The following is a 22,836-nucleotide window of genomic DNA, read 5'->3' as shown; positions in this document are numbered from 1 at the left end:
CCCAACAGGACCCCCCGCCGGAAAGGGTGAAGCTAACATCTGTCTCTTGGCTTTCCAGGAGACAGCAGAGACTTCCTGGCGGGAACAAGACTCAGCAGCACGTAGACCATCAGCAAGGTGGCACCAAACACAACAGGGACCACCAGAAACTCTACCAAGGAGGCCAGGCCCCTCACTCCTCGGGCAGGACGGGCCACCACGGCTACAGCCAGAACCGGCGATGGCACCACAACCAGAAGCACTCCCCCAACGACAAAGAAACGCATAGGAACGCCAAAGAGACTGAGAACCTGAAAATTGAGGACACCTCTGCCTGCACAGTGCACACTCCTGTGGAGGCACACCGAGGCCCAGAGGCTGTGGAGAAGCAGCCTCAGCAGTACAGCCAGGAGTCGGAGGCCAAGCGGAAGGACGGCATTCACGAGCGCGTTGGGGAGAGGCCCAAGATCAATCTGCTTCAGTCTTCCAAAGACAGGCTGAGGAGGAGACTAAAAGAAAAGGTAAGGCTTGATCTTGGATCTTAGGCTTGGTCTTGGATCTTAGGCTTGGTCTTAGGTCTTAGGCTTGATCTTAGAAAGAAGTTCTTCACAGGAAGAGAGATTGACCATTGGGATGGGCTGCCGAGGGAGGCGGTGGGGACAGCATCCCTGGAGGTGTTTAAGAAAAGCCTGGATGAGGCACTTAGTGCCATGGTTTAATTGATTAGATAGGGTTGGGTGATGGGTTGGACTTGATGATCTTGGAGGTCTCTCCCAACCTGGTTGATTCTGTGAAATGCTTCATAGGGAAACCTTGAGTTGCCCTTCTGCCAGGAGCCTGGCTGTTGGCTGTCAGTAAGGGTGAGCTGGGCTCAAGGACCTTTCTGTGGATGCAGACAGTCTATCTTCACCTCTGTGGTGGGCTGAAATTCCACCCCCCAGCATAAAATTTGCCAGACCAGCTCAGTTGGAAGCAGATGAAGCTGTATTTACAAGCAAAACTGCAATCTAGAAATATGGCATGCAATGAATATGTACAAAAATATGTACAGGATGAGTATGTACAAAACCTTGGTAGAGCTGTGTTGGGATATCAGCTCCTGGAATAATTTATCTTTAATGTTTTCAGCCTGGGTGATTGATGCAAAACCTTCCTACAAAATACAGTGAGGAACAGGCTGCCCAGGGAGGTTGTGGTTCCCCCCTTCCTGGAGGTGTTCAATGCCAGGTTGAACGAGGCCTTGAGCATCCTGGGCTGGTGGGAGGTGTCCCTGCCCATATGGCAGGGGGGTTGGAACTGGATGATCTTTAAGGTCCCTTCCAGCCCAAACCATTCTATAAATCTATTAAAATACAGACTATTTGCATGTATTTACAATTTATAGGCAACACAAGAACCCCCCTTGGACAAAACCAGGGGGTTACCAACAGCTTCCCCCTTTTCCCCTCTCCCCCCCTTTCCTCCTGTTCGTGGGAGAAGGGAAAGAGAAGAGCAGAGCTTGTTAGTATAGAATCACAGAATCAGTCAGGGTTGGAAGGGACCACAAGGATCATCTAGTTCCAACCCCCCTGCCTTGGGCAGGGACACCTCACACTAGATCAGGCTGGCCAGAGCCTCATCCAGCCTGGTCTTAGCCACAGCAGAGGAGCACAGCGAAGGTCAGCAAGCCAGCAGAAATCTGCTAGAGAGAAAAAACCCCAAAGTGAGAGAGTTAGTGTGCAAAACTAACTTTATGTTAGCTACCAGACCAGTGGGATTATTTAGATCTTATCATTCTTTCCCCTTTCACACCCAATGGTAATTTATTTACATTCCAACACTCTCTTCAAGATCTGGGGGAAAATTTCTAGGCACAGCCTAAACCTACCACAACCTCCCAGTGTCAATGCTTCTCTTGAAGTTAAGTGCCTTTGTGCTTCTTCAGCAGGCCTCTTACTGACACAAAGCTAAGCTTGGCTTCTTGGTTGGGGCTGCTACCAGCCTGAGTGCTCTGAGAAGGGCTGGGAATTCACAGACTGCACTGGGTTGGACGGGACTCTCAAACAGCGTCTTGTCCAACCCCGTTGCAGGCAGCAGGGACACCTCCAACTAGATCAGGCTGCCCGTGGCCCCAGTAAGTCTGACATTGAATGGCTGCAGGGATGGGGCCTCAACCACAGCCCTGGGCAGTCTGTTCCAGTATTTCACAGCTTTCATTGTGCAGAACTTCCTTCTGATGTCCAACCTACATGTCCCCTGCTCCAGTTTCAAACCACTGCCCCTCATTCTATCGCCACTAGCACTTCTGAACAGTCCCTCTCCAGCTTTCCCCTAGGTCCCCTTCAGATATTGAACTGCAGCTATAAGGTCTCCCCAGAGCCTTCTCTTCTCCAGGCTGAACAACCTCAGATCTCTCAGCCTGTCTTTGTAGCCATTCTAAGATGCTTGAGGGAGGCTGGCGTAGACAAGAGCGAGGTGCTACCAGCTTGAGTTCTCCAGGAAGAACTGGGAATTGTCCTCTTACCCACTCTTAAGACCCTTGAGGAAGGCTGGCATAGCCATGAACAAGGTGCTACCATATACAGTTCTCCAAGAAGGATGAGGAATTCTTCCCCTACCCACTCTCAGGCCCTTGTGGGAGGCTGGTGCAGACATGAGCTGCAATGTCAGTGCTCCTTCCCCGGCAGCTGATCTCGGCTGGCTGCCTCGTGCTCTGCAGAGCTCATCCTCTTGGCAAAGGGGTCTAAAAAAAGGCAGTTTGTCTCCACAAGGACAGAGCTTTGACTTTTTGAGTGCTGAACAGTTGGAGTCAGTTACTTAAAAGCTGATATCCATTTATCTCAGCAATGAATTGAGAGGCCCTTATCTTTCCCCCTTCCTCCCAACAACCCAACAATAACAGAGCTATCGCGTGCAAGTGACGGAGGAGAAATCCTTTCTGAAAACAATATTCAGATTTCTGAGGAATTTTGAGATTGTATCTCTCCATTTGCCCTTCCCCCCCCCCCTTTCCCCCCCCCCACCCCCCCCCCTTCCCCCTTGAGAAATCCAGATTCTTGCTCTTGAGATTCTTTTGTCTGACTGGGAAATGCATCCGTGGGGGTATCTCCAGTGAGAGTTCCAAAAGACACAGCAAAAATAACCCCAACATATACAGTTCCATGGGAGTGCACTCTGGAAATGCAAACCTCCAAATGCATGTGCATTTACTATTTATGTGTGTGGCATGAGGGGGAGGAAGAGAATTTCTTGGTTATTTTTGTGTTCTTCAAAGCAAATGGAAGTGCAGCAGACACTGTCAGAGTCTTCATTTTCATGTCCTCCCTGCAAAGCTGTCACAGGATCCCAACACACTGAGGGTTGGGAGGGACCCCTGAGGGTCATCCAGTCCAATCCCCCCTGCTGAAAGAGGGGCACCCACAGCAGTTTGCCCAGGAGCACAATGCCCAGGGAGGTTTGGAAAGTCTTCCAGGGAAGGAGACTCCACAACAACTCTGGGCAGCCTGCTCCAGGCCTCCAGCACTCTCACAACAAAGAAACTTTTCCCCATGTTGATGTGAAAACCCCTGGGTTCCAGTTTGTGCTCATTGCCCCTTGTCCTGTTGCTGGTCTCTGCTGAAAAGAGTCTGGCTCCATCCCCTTGACCCCTGCCCTTTAGCAATGGATCAGCATTGCTCAGATCCCTTCTGGGGCTGCTCTTCTCCAGGCTCAACAGTCCCAGGGCTCTCAGGCTTTCCTCCTCACAGAGATGTAGAGAGCTGCTGCCCCCCAGTAGCTCCAGTAGTTCCCTGTCTCTCTTGAACTGGGGAGCCCAGAATTAGACAGAGACCTCCAGATGTGGCCTCAATAGGGTAGAACAGAAGGAAAGGACATCCTCCCTCGACCTGCTGGTTACACTCTTTTAAATGCTACCCAGGAGACCATTTGTCTTCTTAGCCACAAAGGCACATTGCTAGCCCTTCATGAACTTGTTGTCCACCAGGACTTCCAGGTCCTTCTCTGCAGAGCTGCCTTCCAGCAGGTCAGCCCCTTAACCTGTCCTGGTGCAGGGAGTTACTCCTCCCCAAGGTCAGGACCCTATCCTTTATATAGAATCATAGAATCAATAAGGTTGGAAAAGACCTCAGAGATCATCAAGTCTAACCTGTCACCCAACACCTCATGACTACTAAACCATGGCACCAAGTGCCACATCCAATCCCTTCTTGAACACCTCCAGGGAGGGTGACTCCACCACCTCTCTGAGCTAACAGCTCTCTCTGGGAAGAACTTTCTCCTCACCTCCAGCCTAAACCTCCCCTGGCACAGCTTGAGACTGTGTCCTCTTGTTCTGGTGCTGGTTGCCTGGGAGAAGAGACCAAGCCCCCCCTGGCTACAACCTCCCTTCAGGTAGTTGTAGAGGGCAATAAGGTCTCCCTTGAGCCTCCTCTTCTCCAGGCTAAGCAACCCCAGCTCCCTCAGCCTCTCCCTTAAACACACCCTCTGGGGTGCACCTTGTCAACACAACTGACCTCCTGATTGAAGTTTAGGACAAGTCCAAACTTCTGGTCAGTCTTGGGGTTGTCTGAGCAATTGCTACAGATTTGTAGTGTAAAGTCAGCTTGAAGCTTGGAGCTGGAGGAGGAGAAGGCCAGGGCAAGCAGGATGCATGCCTTACACTGGGAGAAAGGAGACAATGTCTAATTAGCTGTTGAAATAGAAGTAATAAATCATGCAGCAGTGACGTCAAATGAAAAGCACAGCAGCCAAGAGATGGAAGTGCTGAGAGTTTTTCTGGTGCTGGGTTCATGTGACATCTCTGATCTCCACTTAGATCACTAAGTGCCTGTGAGAAGGCAGATGTTGGGGTCAGCATTTTGCAGTTTCCAAACACAGGCCAAAATAATGATAATAATGATAATAAAGAGGAAAAAAAAGGCCCATTATCACCATGTTTGCAGATAACCCCCAGAAACCTGTCCCAGATGCTGAAGGCAGTCAGAGGTGGTCAAACCTTGACCACCATCCTGGAACATCCTCTCCCAGAGCTGAGGTGGGGGGCACTGGGGTGGGATTGAGTGTGGTGGGAAATGGGGAAAGAGAATATCGCTGGGGCAGGGCTGGCTTGCTGGTGGTTTTCTATGCTGAGATGAGACTGTTGTGCCTCTGAAAGATGCTTTGCTTTTTTTCTCTGTCTGTTTGTCTGTCTCTCCAATCCCCTTCCCCCTTTTCCTGTCTGTGGAAGGACAAGGGCTGATATATCTTGTTTTTTCCTTGTGTAACAGACGCCTTGTCTTTCCCTTTTCACGGACCAGGACGAAGTCACGGTGGAAACCACCAACCCTGAAAAGAACAAAATGGACAAATTAATTGAAATCCTCAACAGCATGAGGAACAACAGCAGTGATGTGGACTCCAAGCTCACCACCTTCATGGAGGAGGCTCAGAACTCCACTAACTCTGAGGAGATGCTGGGGGAGATAGTCAAGACCATCTACCAGAAAGCGGTGACGGACCGCAGCTTTGCTTCCACAGCTGCCAAGCTGTGTGACAAAATGGCTCTCTTCATGGTGGAAGGGACCAAGTTTCGGAGTCTGCTCCTCAACATGTTGCAGGTAATGAGGCAAAATGAGGAGCTGTAGCTGGAGATGTGGTTGTCTCCTGCCAGAACCCACCTGCGGAATAAGTGGGCTGCTTGTGGCAGCGTCCCCCTGGCATGAGGAGGAGTGGAACTGGAGGGACTTACAGGGCAGGGGTGTGAGGGTCTGACAGTGGAGGAGTATGAGGGTCTTAGAGTGAAGGAGTGTGAGGGTCTTAGAGTGAAGGAGTGAAGGTCTTACAGTGGAGGGGTGTGAGGGTCTTAGAGTGGAGGAGTGTGAAGGTCTTGCAGTGGAGGGGTGTGAGGGTCTTAGAGTGGAGGGGTGTGAGGGTCTTAGATTGGAGGAGCATGATGGTCTTGTAGTGGAGGGGTGTGAGGGTCTTGCAGTGGAGGGGTGTGAGGGTCTTGCAGTGGAGGGGTGTGAGGGTCTTAGAGTGGAGGAGTGTGAGGGTCTTGCAGTGGAGGGGTGTGAGGGTCTTAGAGTGAAGGAGTGTGAGGGTCTTGCAGTGGAGGGTTGTGAGGGTCTTAGAGTGGAGGAGTGTGAGGGTCTTGCAGTGGAGGGGTGTGAGGGTCTTAGAGTGAAGGAGTGTGAGGGTCTTGTAGTGGAGGGGTGTGAGGGTCTTAGAGTGAAGGAGTGTGAGGGTCTTGCAGTGGAGGGGTGTGAGGGTCTTAGAGTGGAGGAGTGTGAGGGTCTTAGAGTGGAGGAGTGTGAAGGTCTTATAATGGAGGGGTGTGGGGATCTTACAGTGGAGGGGTGTTTGCTGCTCTTTAGAATCATAGAATCATAGAATCAGTAAGGTTGGAAAAGACCTCAGAGATCGTCAAGTCCAACCTGTCTTGTGGCACTGTTTCAGCACTGGAGAATCCAAGTCGAGTCATGGTCCCTGAGTTAGGCTGTTGGTTGCATCACGAGGCTGAAGGGCTTGGTCCTGCCTTCTGGTTGCAGCCCCAAATGAAACAATTAGTGTATTTGCTAATTATTGTGGGTGGCTCACGTACTGTTGTACACAGCATTGTTTGACTGTTCTGCTCCAAAAGCCATCAGTGGAGTGGAGAAGAGAAGCAGTGGCTCTGACAGCTGGGCTGTGATAATGGTGCATGAGGGGGAAACAGGACCGTCCTTACCTGTCTGTGTTCCACTGTGGGGGAGTGTGGGTTTTGCTATCACCAGATTGCTTTCTGGGGAGGGTGTTGCATGGACCTCCATCTTTCTGCAGGACATGTGGAGCTGAAAGCACGAATTTCCATCCTTAGTTTAATATATGCTTGCATTTGGCCATTCCAGAGTGGTTGGAGGTGGCTGAGTCACCACCCCTGGGAAGACTTCAAATCCCTGTAGATGTGGTGCTGAGGAACACGCTGGACTTGACAGTGCTGGGTCAAGGGTTAGACTTGATGATCTTAAAAGCCTTTTCCAACCCAAATGATTGTGATTACCTCACACACACATCATCTGTGGCACATACAAAGCTCTTGTTTCGTGTCTCTCTTTCCTGCACACACACGGTCCTCAGCATCACTCCATTTCTTGAGTCATCATCTTACCCTTTTTGCTCCTGTTGGACATCATTCCTTGAGAGCTGTGCCTGCTGGCTGTGCCTTGTTTGGGCTAAGTTGGCTGTGGGGAGATAAGAAGCAAAGTATAATAAAAAGCAATACTTAAAGTCACCTAAGATGGTTCTACCAAGTTGCAGGTCCAGTCTTGTGTCCCTTGTTGCTCTGGGTGTATCTCTAACCCAGCATCTCACCTTGTGCCTGCTCCTTCTCAGCTGTCCCCTGGTACACCCTTGGCCAGCACATTTGCCTGTCATGTGTATCAAGAGGTGCTTTTTTTACCTTGATGTTGTGTTCAGTTTAGGGCCCTTCACTACAAGAAGGCCATTGAGGTACTGGAGTGGGTCAGAAGAAGGGCAACAGAGCTGGTGAGGGATCTGGAGCACAAGGCTTGTGAAGAGCGGCTGAGGGAGCTGGGGTTGCTTAGCCTGGAGAAGAGGAGGCTCAGGGGAGACCCTCTGGCTCTCTACAACTCCGTGAAAGGAGGTTGGAGTCCTGTGAGGGTTGGTCTTTTCTCCTAAGTAACAAGTGATAGGACAAGAGGAAAAAGCCTCAAGTTGCTCCAGGGCAGGCTTAGGTTGGACTTGAGGAACAACCTTTCCCCAAAGGGTTGTCAAGCCCTGGAACCTTCTGCCTGGGAAAGTGATGGAGTCCCCATCCCTGGGGGGAATTTAAAAGCTGTTTAGATGTCTTGCTGAGGGATGTGATTACTCAACCATGGTGGCCTTGGCAGTGCTGGGTTGATGGTTGGACTCAATGCCTTCCAACCAGAACGATGCTGTGATTCCACTTCCACCGCTGCCAGCAGCTCCCGGAGGCTGATCTGCTCCGCAGCGCAGTGACAACTGGCTTCACGTTCGACCCTTCATAGCACGAGTGTGGGATCAATAATTTATCTCCAGAGGGCCCCAAAGTGCTTCCCAGGAACATGCAGCGAGTCTGGGTGTGATGGCAACATGATGTCTGTTGCAGAAAGCTCGGAAGACATTAAATGCAAAGACCGAGCTGGGTGCGCGGCTGACTGGGTTCGTCCACTGGAGCAGGGAGATGTGTGCCAAAGGGATTGGCTCAGCCTCCAGCTGAACATCTTTTGGAAGTGTCTTGCTGGGGCAAAAGGTGGCAGGTCAGCACAGGTCAAAAGCAAAATGCTGTGTGAAATTAAATAATTTAACACTTCCCTTTTTGATAGTAAAGGATTTTGACTTTCTCCAAGCAGGGCCTTCTTTTCCTGGCTCAGATGAAACAAATGTGATCACAAAGTCCTCTGGCCAAGCCCTGAACTGGCAGCTTTGGTCATGCATTCAGCCCTGGCTGGAGACAGACCTACGTATGAAGCAGGACTTGTTGCAGATACCTTAAGCCAGGGGATTGATGGCATTGATGTATTGGATAATAGGTGGAGATGATGGAGTACTGTGGACAGTGTATTGATGTCTTCATATATCAATATTAGTTCACAAGATTGAGAAGTGTGCCCAGGGAGGTGGTGGAGTCCCCATCCCTGGAGGTGTTCAAGAGGGGGTTGGATGTGGCACTTGGTGCCATGGTTTAGTCAGGAGGTCTGTGGTGACAGGTTGGACTTGATGACCTTTGAGGTCTCTTCCAACCTTGGTGATTCTGTCATTCTGTGGGCACATGTGAACCTCATCAGGTTCAGCAAGACCAAGAGCAATGTCCTGCATGTAGGTCAGGGCAGCCCTGGGTACCAACACAGGCTGGGGGATGAAGGGCTGGAGAGCAGCCCTGTGGAGAAGGACTGGGGGGGGGGTTGCAGAGCTGGCCATGAGCCAGCACCAAGCACTGCCAGCCCAGAGCCAGCCCTGTCCTGGGCTGATCCCCAGCAGTGTGGGCAGCAGGGAGGGGATTCTGCCCCTCTGCTGGGCTCTGCTCAAACCCCCCCTGCAGTGCTGGGGCAGCTCTAGGGTCCTCAGCACAGCACAGACAGGGAGCTGCTGGAGCAGGGCCAGAGGAGGCCACAGCAGTGCTGGCAGGGCTGGAAGGGCTCTGCTGGGAGGCTCCAGGCTGAGAGAGTTGGGCTTGGGCAGCCTGGAGAAGAGAAGGCTCCAGGGAGACCTTCTGGTGGCCTTGCAGTGCTTCAAGGGGCCTAGAAGAAAGCTGGGGACAGTTTTCTCAGGGCCTGTTGTGACAGGACAAGGGGTGATGGTTGGAACTAAAAGAGGGAGATTCAGACTGGAAAGCAGGAAGAAACATTTGACACTGAGAGTGGTGAGACCCAGTCCCAGGTTGCCCAGAAACTGGTAGATGCCTCATCCCTGGAAGTATTCAAGACCAGATTGGTTGGGCTTTGAACAGCCTGGTCTAGTGGAAGGTGTCACAGCCTGTCTGCAGGGGGTTTGGAGCTGCCTAATCTTTCAAGTCCCTTCCAAGCCAAACCACTCTGTGCTTGGGTTGGGTTCTGTCCCTTCCACCATCAGATATTCTCCATCAGCCATTTCTAGATCATTTACCATTAATCAAAAAAAACCCAACAAGTAACAAACCCCCAAAACACAACCAAACCAAACAAGCCCCCCAAGCCCCCTTGGGTAAAGCCCTTGCTGCAGAGCTGGATTTGTGTCACTCTAGCACCTTTCAGACTAATCGGATCCCCGGGCGTAAGGAGCTCGGCTTGCTGGGCCCCGGCGAGCTGGGGAATTACTCTGCTGGGGTGTGATAAATCAGGATCAGCCTTGATCCTACCCCCCCCTCCCCCAGCAACTCAGCTCTGCTGGCGCCTGGGGGACAGATCCCTCGCACCCCCCCACCTGCTCCTGGCAGATGCTCCTGTTTTGTAGAGGCTTGTTTGTCCTTTTCTCACAGGGCTGGGATGGAAACGGCTCATCCCCACCAGAGGCTCTCATGCATTAGTGCATTAGCCTACTGAGCTGCCCTCCCAGCACCACAGTACCTGTAGGTATCATCCCTGTACCCACAGACATCGTCTGTACCCATAGACATCATCCTTGTACCCACAGGAATCATCCCTGTACCCATAGACATCATCCCTGTACCCACAGGCATCCTCCATGTACCCACAGGCATCCTCCATGTACCCTGAGGCATCATCCCATAACCCATGGGCATTATACCTGTACCCATGGGCATCATCCCTGTACCCATAGGCATCACCCCTGTGCCCATAGGTATCATCCCTGTGCCCATGGGCATCATCCCTGTACCCATAGGCATCATCCCTGTACCTATGGGCATCATCCCTGTGCCCATAGGCATCATCCCTGTACCCATGGGCATCATCCCTCTGCCCATGGGCATCACCCCTGTACCCATAGGCATCACCCCTGTACCCACAGGAATCACCCCTGTGCCCATAGGTATCATCCCTGTACCCATAGGCATCATCCCTGTACCTATGGGCATCATCCCTGTGCCCATAGGCATCATCCCTGTACCCATGGGCATCATCCCTGTGCCCATGGGCATCACCCCTGTACCATAGGCATCACCCCTGTACCCACAGGAATCATCTCTGTGCCCATAGGTATCATCCCTGTACCCATAGGCATCATCCCTGTACCTATGGGCATCATCCCTGTGCCCATAGGCATCATCCCTGTACCTATGGGCATCACCCTTGTGCCCATGGGCATCACCCCTGTACCCCTCCAGACCAAAACACAAGCATCAAGGGGGGCTGTAGATGTTCACAGATTATCTCAGGTGACTTGTTTTGATTCCCAAACAGATGCAGCACATGAATGCTGTCACCTCCCTTCCTGCCAGCAGCTCCTTTACAGAGTATGCCCCCCCAGCTGGCATTGCACCATTCTATGGGGTCTGTCAGGAAAGCTCTGGTTTGAATTTATCCCTCACTCAGTGTTTTTAATAGATTCCTGAAATGGTTTATGTTGGAAGGGACCTTAGAGATCATCCAGTTCCAACCCCCCCTGCCATGGGCAGGGACACTAGACCAGGCTGCTCAAGGCCTCACTCAGTCTGGACTTCCCTTCAGGGAAGGGGCACCTCTGGGCAACCTTTCCCAGTGCCTCACCACCCTCTCTGCAAATAATTTCTTCCTAATTTCTTTTCTAAACCTACCCTCCTCAAACTTCAATCTGTTTGGTCCCACATCTTGGCTGAGTCTTGAATTTGGGTGCCACAAACTTCTCTGGGATGCTGAAGGGAGATGTGGTAAGGAGAGTCATGGGGTGGATTGCTGGTTGGGCTGGGGGAGATGTTGCCATGTGGGTCTTTGACACTAGAGGTTTGGGTTTGCTTTTCTCCTCTTTGAGTTGGGTTTGGTGTTTGGTACAAGGAGTGATTTGGGGCTGTGGACCTGGCTGGGTCAGGGAGCTTGGGTGGATGGGTAGATGCCAGAACATCTCAGTGGACATAGGTATGGTGTCTTCACCCCTCTAGAAAGACCTTTGTTAATCAATTGAAAGTGAGCCTGCTGTGAGAGGGGTTTGCTTGTCACAGTTTTCACCCACTGGCATGTCCAGGCTGTGGTGCCTTGTGGGGGTTTTTTTTCCCCTCTTGGTGGGAGGGTGACAAGACAACGTGCCACAAGCCCTCCTCATGTAACATAAGTTGGAGTACTCCTCTGTGGAAATGGCTGTGCTCTTTATAGCAGGGCAGCGTCTGCAGCTGAGCTATGCAGAGCCCAGGGTATTATTAGAGTGGACATCACTGGGGCTGTAATTGTACCCTGCTCTCCTTAGCAACCGTGGCCAACAGCACATCAAACAGAAGGCTGATACCTTCTCTTGGTCAGGAAAAAAAAAAGCTCACCATGAAATGAAGGTCCCAAGGCAGAGCAGCAGAGCACTGCTGCAGCCACCAGTGTGCTCTGCTGGCCAAGAAGGCCAGCGGTCTTCTGGGCTGCATCAAGGAGTGTGCGGCCAGCAGGCTGAGGGAGGGTCTTCTCTCCCACTCCTCTGACCTAGAGAGGCCCCATCTGGAATCTGGGGTCCAGTTCTGGGCTCCTTAGTTCAAGACAGAAAGGAACTATTGGAGAGAATCCAGCAGAGATGCTGAAGGGCCCTGGAGCATCTCTGTGAGGAGCAAAGGCTGAGAGCCCCTGGGGCTGTTCAGCCTGGAGAACTGCAGTCCCAGAGGGCAACTGAGCAATGCTCAGCAAGAGATAAAGGCTGGGGGGCAAGAGGCTGGGGCCAGGCTCTGCTCAGTGCTGCCCAGGGACAGGACAAGGGCAAGGGGCCCAAAGTGGAACCCAGGAGGTTCCACCTGAGCAGGAGGAGAAACTTCTTTGTTGTGAGGGTGCTGGAGGCCTGGAGCAGCCTGCCCAGGGAGGTTGTGGAGTCTCCTTCCCTGGAGAGATTCCAGACCCCCCTGGGCATTGTGCTCCTGGGCAAGCTGCTGTGGGTGCCCTGCTGGAGCAGGAGGTTTGGACTAGATGATCTTCTGATGTCCCTTCCAACCCTCAGCATGCTGGGATTCTGTGAGAGCCTAATGCATACCCTATGGTAATGCCCTATTGCACACACTTTGGCACACCCCAGTGCATACCTGATCAGGGTTTCTTCCTCATCTTAGCTCAACCTGCCCAGAGAGGCCTCGAGCACAGCCCTGTGAGGAGAGGCTGAGGGAGCTGGGGTTGCTTAGCCTGGAGAAGAGGAGGCTCAGGGGAGACCTTATTGCTCTCTACAACTCCCTGAAGGGAGGTTGTAGCCAGGTGGGGGTTGGTCTCTTCTCTCAGGCAAGCAGCACCTGAACAAGAGGACACAGTCTCAAGCTGTGCCACAGGAGGTTTAGGCTGGAGGTGAGGAGAAAGTTCTTCCCAGAGAGCGTAATTGGCCTTTGGAATGTGCTGCCCAGGGAGGTGGTGGAGTCACCGTCCCTGGAGGTGTTCAAGAGGGGATTGGATGTGGCACTTGGTGCCATGGTCTGGTAGTCATGAGGTGTTGGGTGACAGGTTGGACTTGATGATCTCTGAGGTCTCTTCCAACCTTACTGGTTCTATGATTCTATGATTCTGTGTCCCAGAAATGACCTTTCCTTTGCTCTTCCTTGGTGCTCTGCTCTCCTTGAAGAAACTTGAGTCAAATCCTGTGGATTTTGACAGAGGCTGCACTTGGCTTTCAGTGTCCTTGGCTAGGTTTAAGGTGTTCAGTGTGACCACTTCTGGAGGGGCTCAGCCATGAGGGTGGCCAGAAAGCTGTTACTGTCATCCTAGGCAGAGCATGGAATTAGAGCATTCAGGCTGAGTCCCTTCAATGGGTGCAGACACCTACATGTGGCATTATGTGTGGAGAATCAACTGAGGTCCAAGGGAGGTGTTTGTCCTGTTGAATATGAGGGTCTGGGAGGAATGAGCTGCAATCCCTCCTCTCCTGCAGGCTTCTTGTTTTGAGCAGCTGACCTAACCTCCTAGTAACAGGCAGCCCTTTCTGCCATGCAGGGATTCTGGGGATGATGACTTCAAGGCTGGTAACATGAGTGGATACAGGAGCACTGGGACATGGAAGTAATAGTCATGGTTAATGCTGAAAAGAAGATTTCCCCCCTCCCTCCCCCTTAACATGACTAATTTCTAGCTCCTCACAGGGGAATGTTTTGTGCTTTGACAAGAGGTGGAGGCAGGAGACTCCAAGCGTGGCTGGAGAGCGTATCACAAGGTCCAACACTGACTGTAAAACTCATCAGCCCTCTCTCCTGTGTCTGTTTTAATTTGATTTAATTGCAGATGGCTCAGCTCAGTTGATCTCTTCCCAGTCTGGGATGGTCATTGAATGAGAAAAAGCCTCCTCAGCTGAAGCCTCTCCACAACGCTCTCTTGGGGGGGGGATGAGGGACACCTCGGCGGTGAACCTCAGAGCTGGTGGTGTGCAGGGGCTCTGCTGGCCCCACGGAAGCCCAGTAAATGCTGAGAAATAGCAAATGAGGCTCCTCTTGTGTAAACACCCTGGTTTGGGGCTTTGCAGAGCTTTGCAGAGCTTAAAAACCTTCTTCCTTACATTTCAACACTGGTGTTGACAGCCTGGCCTGGTTTTGTAAATCCTGGTGGGACTCAGCAGCAAAAGCTGCTGGGTAGATGCAGATTTGCAGATGTGGTTTATGCAGATAGGGCATCTGCAGCTAGAGCAGTTTGCTCAGAGCCCCAAACAACCTCACCTGCAATGGTTCCAGGGATGAGGCATCTCCCACCTCTCTGAGCAGCCTGGGACAGGCTCTCACCACCCTCACTGCCAAACATTTCTTCCTTCTCTCCACTCTCAGTCTCCCTCTTTTGGTTTCAAACCATAACCCCATGGCCTCTCACAACAGGACCTCAGAAAAACTCTCCCCAGCTTTCTTCTAGGCCCCTTGAAGCACTGCAAGGCCACCAGAAGGTCTCCCTGGAGCCTTCTCTTCTGCAGGCTGCCCAAGCCCAACTCTCTCAGCCTGGAGCCCCCCAGCAGAGCCCTTCCAGCCCTGCCAGCATTGCTGTGGCCTCCTCTGGCCCTGCTCCAACAGCTCCCTGCCTGTGCTGTGGACTCTGGAGCTGGCCTCATCACTCCTCTGCTCTCAAGCATGGAGAAGAGGAGGAGTGGGAAGGAGACACCTTCTCTCTTGTCTGCCCCCAGCAGTGCCTCTGAAGATGCTCTCTCCTTCTCTAGCAGAGCATTTACTGTTCTGTTTGTGTTACTATTTATTGTAACTTCTGGTTGCACTTCTGTTTTCCTTCTGTGATACTTTTACATGGTGTTGTCAGTTCAGAATCGTTTCCCACAGTCACCCCAGGCCAAGTGTAAGACCCAGGTGCAAGCACCAGCAACGGGCAGGAGAGGGAGCCAGGGGAGCAGGCTGGCACCAGCAGGTGAAGAGCAGAGCTGGGCATCAATTAAAGCTGGCCCCACCATCACCCATGAGTCTGGCCAAGCCATCACCTTCTCCCCGTAGTGATAACCCTGGCTGGGCTTCACTGCTGGCAGACAGCTCCCATGTGGGGCTGTGAGCTGCTGGAGAGGCCCAGATCAAATGTCGAGCTGCCTGCTTTCAATGTGCCGCCCTTCCCTAGTGCAGCCATCTGGCTCCTCCCTGGCCTTTCCATGATGCAGGAACGTGGCAGGGATGAGGGACTGCTGAGCATCACCTCCTTGGAGGCTGATGGTGAGATGAGGGGAGGGTGAGTGGGGCACAAAAGCAGGGTTTAACTCAAGATCGTGGGGTTTAGTGGAGCACCTGGCAACAGTGTCCCCCTGATAGGAATCACAGAATCACAGCATGGTGTGGGGGTTGGAAGGGGTCTCATCCAGTCCAACCTCCCTGCTGAAGCAGGGGCACCCCCAGCAGCTTGCCCAGGATCACAGTGTCAGGGTGAGTTTGGAATCTCTCCAGAGAAGGAGACTCCACAACCTCTCTGGGCAGCCTGCTCCAGGGCTCCTGCACCCTCACAACAAAAAGTTTCTCCCTCCTGTTCAGATGGAACCTCCTGGGTTCCAGTTGGTACCCCTTGTCCTGTCTCTGGGCACCACTGGTAGGAGTCTGGCCCCAGCCTCTTGACCCATTTTCTTTAGGTATTGATCAGCACTGAGAAGATCCCCAGGAAGGATGGGATGGGGACAGGAGGTGTGCCCCACAAGCACTAAGAGCCCTCCAAGCTGGGATTAGCTGAGCCGGAGTCCATCCAATACAGCGATGCTCATGGCTCTACACAGAGGTTTTGAGTTTTGAGTAGCTGGTCATCAAATCAGAGAGTCAATAAGGTTGGAAAAGACCTCAAAAGATCATCAAGTCCAACCTGTCACCCAACACCTCATGACTACTAAACCATGGCACCAAGTGCCACGTCCAGTCCCCTCTTGAACACCTCTTTGTGCAGTGGAGAGGTTGATGGGAAGCAGAACTAAGCTGCAAAAACCCCCAAAGCCTTAAAGGTTAAGGAGTGGTGTACTTGAGTGAATTCAGTGTGCTGGCAAGGTCTGATCCTGCAGTGCTCAGGCATGAGAAAATAGCCATCACCATCAATAAGCTGTGTGGGGTTTCTCCTGGCTCCTTCTCACCCTAGAAGGGCCAAGGCTGCAAGGCCATGTTGGGGACCAGCCTCTGCCCCAGCACCTGTGGTGACCTCAGGGGTGCTACATGGTGTCCTATCATCTCTGCTATCAGTGGAGGCTCCTATCTGGGCATCTCCCAGTAGGACTTGATGGAGGTTCCTCTTGGTCCTGCAGGCTGGCAGAGGGAAATGCCAGGAGTGGTGCTTGAACATGTCCAGAGAAGGGCAACAAGGGTGGGGAGGGGGCTGGAGCACAAGGCTGGGGAAGAGGCTGGAGCACAGCCCTGTGAGGAGCAGCTGAGGCAGCTGGGGTTGCTTAGCCTGGAGAAGGGGAGGCTCAGGGGAGACCTTCTTGCTCTCTCCAACTCCCCAAAGGAAGGTTGTAGCCAGGTGGGGGTTGGTCTCTTCTCCCAGGCAAGCAGCACCAGAACAAGAGGACACAGTCTCATGCTGTGCCGGGGGAGGTTGAGGCTGGATGTTAGGAAGAAGTTCTTCCCAGCAAGAGAGATTGGCCATTGGGATGTGCTGCCCAGGGAGGTGGTGGAGTCCCCATCCCTGGAGGTGTTTAAGAGGAGCCTGGATGAGGCACTTGGTGCCATGGTTTAGTTGATCAGATGATGTTGGGGGATAGGCTGGACTTGATGACCTTGAAGATCTTTTCCAACCTGCTTAGTTCTGTGTTCTGAGCTGCTTTCTGATTGATGCTAAGAGCACAGCCAGGTTGGTAGAATCACAGAACGGTTTGGGTTGGAAGAGACTTTAAAAAACCCTCTGTGCAGCAAGCTGGGACATCTGCAACTAAATCAGGTTCCTCCGAGCTCTGTCCAGCCTCTCCTGGAAAGTTTCCAGGAATGAGGCATCTCCCACCTCTCTGGGTAACCTGGGACAGTTCACCACCCTCACTGCAAGCAATTCTTCCTTCTCTCTGGCCTGAATCTCCCTCTGTTGGTTTTGTCACCCCTTGGCCTGTCACAATAGGCCCTGAGAAAAACTCTGTCCCCAGCTTTCTTCTAGGCCCCTTGAAGCACTGCAAGGCCACCAGAAGGTCTCCCTGGAGCCTCCTCTTCTCCAGGCTGCCCAAGCCCAACTCTCTCAGCCTGGAGCCTCCCAGCAGAGCCCTTCCAGCCCTGCCAGCATCGCTGTGGCCTCCTCTGGCCCTGCTCCAACAGCTCCCTGTCTGTGCTGTGCTGAGCACTGCAGAGCTGCCCCAGCACTGCAGGGGGGGTCTGAGCAGAGCCCAGCAGAGGGGCAGAATCCCCTCCCTGTCCCTGCTGCTCACACTGTTGGGGATCAGTCCAGGACAGGGCTGGCTCTGGGCTGGCAGTGCTTGGTGCCAGCTCATGGCCAGCTCTGCACCACCAGCTGCTCTCCATCCCTTGATCCCCCAGCCCGTGTTGCTACCCAGGGCTGCCTTGACCCGTGTGCAGGACATTGCCCGTGGCCTTGTTGAACCTGGTGAGCTTCACATGTACCTACTTCCTGAGCTTGTCCACATCACTCTGCATGGAGAGAACGTTAGATCAGGAGGCCCTGGGCTGTGGAACCGGGGCACAGCCTGTGCAAAGGCTGCAGCATGCAGACAGTGCAGAGCAGAGGCTCCACCGGGCTCTAGGTGGAGACTGCAGCCTGCTCAGCCTGCCTGCAGCTCTGAGCCAGATCCAAGCAGTGAGCTACTGGTTTAGTGGGCTCTTAGCTTCTGCTGTCTGTTGCTGGTGGTGAAAATGCTCAAGGCCATGAAGGGTCTTCCTGGGGCTTTGGTAAATGAGGCAGCTGAAAAAAAATGCCAAACCTCGAAATCCACCTCAAAAATTCATTTATTCATCGGCTGAGAGAACCCCTGTCTGAGGAACCCCTTCCCCTGCAGTGGTGGGGGCAAGGGGGATACCCTCAGACCAGGCTGGGTGGTATCAGCTCTCCATTTTCTCCTGAAAGACTCAGATCTGCCCCCAGGATGTGGGAGCATGTTGCTGCCAGCCCAGGGACTCATCTGGCCTGAGGCACCCTCCTGCCAGACCATCTGCTCCTGCCAGCTCCAGCATAAATCTGGCTCATGCTGCTGCAGGCACCCTAAGGTGGGGATTTCAGGATGCTGTGGGTACCCACAGCCACCCTGCCATCTTCAGCCCTGCCATTAGCTGCATCCCTTCACTTCACCTGGGAACAGGAATTTTGGAGGCTCCTTGGGACCCTGAAAGGCACCACCCTGTCTGGGCCCCATCCTGCAAATCCCCATGTGCCCCAGTTGCTTTCATAAAATCATGGTTTGGCTGGCAAGGGACCTTTGAAGGTCATCTAGTCCAACCCCTCTGCAGTGAACAGGGACTTGAGCAACCAGATCAGGGTGCTCAGAGCCCCAGACAACCTCACCTGAGCATCTACCACCACTCTGGGCAACCTATTCTGTTATGCTAGGGACCTTTAAAGGTCATCTGGTCCAATCTCTCTTCAGTCAGCAAAGACATCTGCAGCTGGGGCAGGTTGCTCAGAGCCCCAGACAACCTCACCTGAGCATCTACCACCACTCTGGGCAACCTGTTCCATTTTGCTATGAGATGAAGCATTCTCCTAGCAGAAGCAGGTGACAGGGACGTGGCATCCAGATCCAGGCCCAGCGCAGATGCAGACATCAGTGACAGCCCAGAGCTGGGGTTTGGGGTGAAGGACATTGGAGAGGACAGCACCCTCTTACTGTTTCCTGGTGCTGTGCCCACTCCTGGCATCACTTGGCCATGGCTCATGGGGTACAGGGGATGCTCTTGTGCTTGCCTGCAGGAAATCTCTCCTGTGTTTTTAAAGCAGAGCCACAAGAATTTGTTCCAGCCAGGTGGTCCTGGTGATGTGATAAAGCACAGGCTGCCCTGAGCAAGTTTTGGCTGGTCTGTATAGCTGCAGTGACACCCTGGAGGGATGGTCCCATGGCACCAGTGGGCAGGTATCTGTAGTGTGGGCACCCTCAGCATTCCCTGGCTGCTCTCTATTTCCCCCCTCCCTGACTGTTGGATGGTTTTCTGTGTATCTACCCTTAAAAAACTGCATTTGGAGAATCAATGCTGCCCTGGAGTCCACATCCCCTTTACCTCCCCTGTGGGTATCATTTTGCACTGCCTCATCTTTTTCCTGCTGCTGACAGTTAAACAAGGAAATGCAAAAGGATGGCCTGAAGTGGCTTTGGTGGGATGAGTCCTGGGAGTGGAGGAGCCAGAGGATACAGAGTGGGTGAGGGATGAAATGTGTGAGAATGGTTTCAGGTCCCTGTCCCACACCTGGCTGGGGCAGAGACCAGTCTGAAACACAGAGTCTTGAGGGGATGGGGGCAAATGGTGCATGGCTGGGTGATGCCACTCCATTGTGACTTGTCCTCTGGTCACATCAGCAGTGACACCACCCACAGATTACTCCACATGCTCTACCTCATCATCAAGCATCCCAGCCCAGTGCTTCCTTTTCTCTTCCCAGTGATAAATTCCTCTTTTTTTTCTGTCTTTCATTATTATTTTTAGTTAGTACTGGTCTACATATTACTCTTTCTTTTTAATGAAAAGGGGCCAGGGCAAGCATCTCTGGCTGTGCCAGGAGCCCTGTGATATCTCCTGCTGTCCAGGAGCAGCAGGAACTGAAAGCAAAGGCAGTGACAGCAAAGTGTGTGCTGGCTAAGGGAATGGTGTCAGGCTGCAAAACCTAAAACCTTTCCATCCCTGCTTCATTAATGAGAGCAAGGTGCATTTCAGAGAGGGCTTGGAAGGGACCCCTGGAGATCATCCAGTCCAACCCCCCCTGCTGAAGCAGGGCACCCACAGCAGCTTGCCCAGGATTACAGTGTCCAGGTGGGTTTGCAAAGTCTCCAGAGAAGGAGACTCCACAACCTCTCTGGGCAGCCTGCTCCAGCCCTACAGCACCCTCACAACAAAGCTTCTCCTCCTGTTCAGGTGGAACCTCCTGGGTTCCAGTCTGTGCCCCTTGCCCCTTGTCCTGTCCCTGGGCACCACTGAGCAGAGCCTGGCCCCAGCCTCTTGCCCCCTACAGGTCCTTTATCCCTTGCTGAGCATTGCTCAGATCCCCTTTGGGCCTGCTCTGCTCTAGGCTGAACAGCCCCAGGGGCTCTCAGCCTTTGCTCCTCACAGAGATGCTCCAGGGCCCCTCAGCAGCTTTGTAGCCTCTGCTGGACTCACTGCACTTTAATATTCTATCCCATTCAGTGGTCTTACCTGGTGATGTTTGCAGTCAGCTGCTCCACCAATATGCTGCAAAATGTAGAATCACAGAACTGTCAGGGTTGGAAGGGACCTCAAGGCTCAGCCAGTTCCAACCCCCCTGCCATGGGCAGGGACACCTCACACTGCAGCAGGTTGCTCACAGCCACCTCCAGCCTGGCCTTCAAAACCTCCAGGGATGAGGCTTCCACCACCTCCCTGGGCAACCTGTGCCCAAACCTGTGTCTCACTACCATCATGATGAAGATTTTCTTCCTCACATCCAATCTCAATCTCACCACTTCTAGATTTTTTCCATTCCCCCCCAGTCCTGTCACTCCCTGACACCCTCATAAGTCCCTCCTCAGCTTTCTTGTAGCCCCATTCAGATCCTGGAAGGCCACAATGAGGTCTCCTGGGAGCCTTCTCTTCTCCAGACTGCACAACCCCAACTCCCTCAGTCTGTCCTCATAGCAGAGCAGCTCCAGCCCTCTGCTCCTCCTCATGGCCCTTCTCTGGACACCTTCCAGCCCTTCCAGATCCTTCCTGTAACAGGGGCTTCAGAGTATTCATTCAGAGACAAAAGTTTGATAGAATGTTATGTGGGATTGAGGGGTTTTGCAGGTTAATGTTGTTTTGTGCAGCTCTTCTCTGTGATCTCAGCTTTTCCAGCATGGCTGAGCAGCTTGGAAGGCTCTGCAGGGTGCTCTGTGCTTGCATGCTGCAGAGGCTCAGCATCTTCCGTAGACCTGTAGAAGCATCTGGGTTGGAAGGGACCATTAAAGCTCAACTACTTCAACCCTTTAGCAGTGAGATGCAGAGACATCTGCAACTAGAGCAGGTTGCTCACAGCCCCAAACAACCTCACCTGGAATAGTTCCAGGGATGAGGCATTTCTGACCTCTTTGGGCAACCTGGGACAGGCTCTCACCATCCTCAGTGTCAAACATTTCTTCCTTATCTCCAGTCTGAATCTTCCTCTTTTATTATCAAACCATTACCCCTTGTCCTGTCACAACAGGCCCTGAGAAAAAGCCTGTCCCCAGCTTTCTTCTAGACCCCTTGAATCACTGCAAGGCCACCAGAAGGTCTCCCTGGAGCCTTCTCTCCTCCAGGCTGCCCAAGCCCAACTCTCTCAGGCTGGAGCCTCCCAGCAGAGCCCTTCCAGCCCTGCCAGCATTGCTGTGGCCTCCTCTGGCCCTGCTCCAACAGCTCCCTGTCTGTGCTGAGCACTGCAGAGCTGCCCCAGCACTGCAGGGGGGATCTGAGCAGAGCCCAGCAGAAGGACAGAATCCTCTCCTTGTCCCTGCTGCCCACACTGCTGGGGGTCAGCCCATGACAGGGCTGGCTCTGGGCTGGCAGTGCTTGGTGCCAGCTCATGGCCAGCTCTGCAACCCCCCCCAGTCCTTCTCCACAGGGCTGCTCTCCAGCCCTTCGTCCCCCAAGCCTGTGTTGGTACCCAGGGCTGCCCTGACCCTTGTGCAGGACATTTCACTTGGCCTTGTTGAGCCTTGTAAAGTTCCAACAGAGCCACTACTCCAGCTAGTGCAGGTCCCTCTGGGTGACATCTCATCCCTCAGGCATGTCAACTGCACCACTCAGCTTGCTGCCAACTTGCTGAGGGTGCACTTGATCCCTCTGTCTGTGTCATTGATGACTATATTGAAGAGCACTGATCCTAGTACAGACCCCTAAGAATACCCCTTGGCACCACATTTACACCCATTAAAAAAACCCTAATCATAGAATCACAGAATTGTCAGGGCTGGAAGGGAGCTCAAGGCTCAGCCATCTCCAACCCCTCTGCCCACCTCACACTGCAGCAGGTTGCTCACAGCCACCTCCAGCCTGGCCTTCAAAACCTCCAGGGGTGAGGCTTCCACCACCTCCCTGGGCATATAATAATAATAATATGAATAATAATAATATGAGGGACCTTGACAGGCTGGACAGATGGGCAGAGGCCAACAGGATGGCATTCAACAAGTCCAAGTGCCAGGGGCTGCACTTTGGCCACAGCAACCCCATGCAGAGCTACAGGCTGGGGTCAGAGTGGCTGGAGAGCAGCCAGAGAGGGACCTGGGGGTGCTGATTGACAGCTGCCTAAACATGAGTCAGCAGTGTGCCCAGGTGGCCAAGAAGGCCAGTGGCATCCTGGCCTGCATCAGGAATAGTGTGGCCAGCAGGAGCAGGGAGGTCATTGTGCCCTGTGCTCAGCACTGGTTAGGCCACACCTTGAGTCCTGTGTCCAGTTCTGGGCCCCTCAGTTTAAGAAGGACATCGAGACACTTGAAGGTGTCCAGAGAAGGGCAACAAGGCTGGGGAGAGGCCTTGAGCACAGCCCTGTGAGGAGAGGCTGAGGGAGCTGGGGTTGCTTAGCCTGGAGAAGAGGAGGCTCAGGGGAGACCTCATTGCTCTCTACAACTACCTGTAGCCAGGAGGGGGTTGGTCTCTTCTCCCAGGCAACCAGCACCAGAACAAGAGGACACAGTCTCAAGCTGTGCCAGGGGAGGTTTAGACTTGAGGTGAGGAGAAAGTTCTTCACCGAGCGAGTCGTTCGTCATTGGGATGTGCTGCCCAGGGAGGTGGTGGAGTCACCATCC

The 22,836-nt window shown here is 53.1% G+C and overlaps 1 protein-coding gene across 3 annotated transcripts in view; it reads left to right on the top strand.

Annotated features, from left to right (window-relative positions):
- The window catches only part of CTIF (cap binding complex dependent translation initiation factor), a 218,403-nt gene that overhangs the window by 154,314 nt on the left and 41,253 nt on the right, over positions 1–22,836 (top strand). For 2 of the 3 annotated variants that reach the window (XM_054179022.1, XM_054179024.1), the window contains exons 8-9: positions 59–500; positions 5,223–5,552. In XM_054179022.1, the coding sequence (XP_054034997.1) occupies positions 59–500; positions 5,223–5,552 (772 nt within the window). The remainder of the gene's footprint in view (positions 1–58; positions 501–5,222; positions 5,553–22,836) is intronic. The other variant, XM_054179023.1, reaches the window with a different exon arrangement.

The sequence above is a fragment of the Dryobates pubescens genome, chromosome Z (genome assembly GCF_014839835.1).
Source record: "Dryobates pubescens isolate bDryPub1 chromosome Z, bDryPub1.pri, whole genome shotgun sequence".
Taxonomy (NCBI): domain Eukaryota; kingdom Metazoa; phylum Chordata; class Aves; order Piciformes; family Picidae; genus Dryobates; species Dryobates pubescens.
Note: the sequence above shows the minus strand (reverse complement) of the source record. Positions and strands in the feature narration are given on the sequence as shown.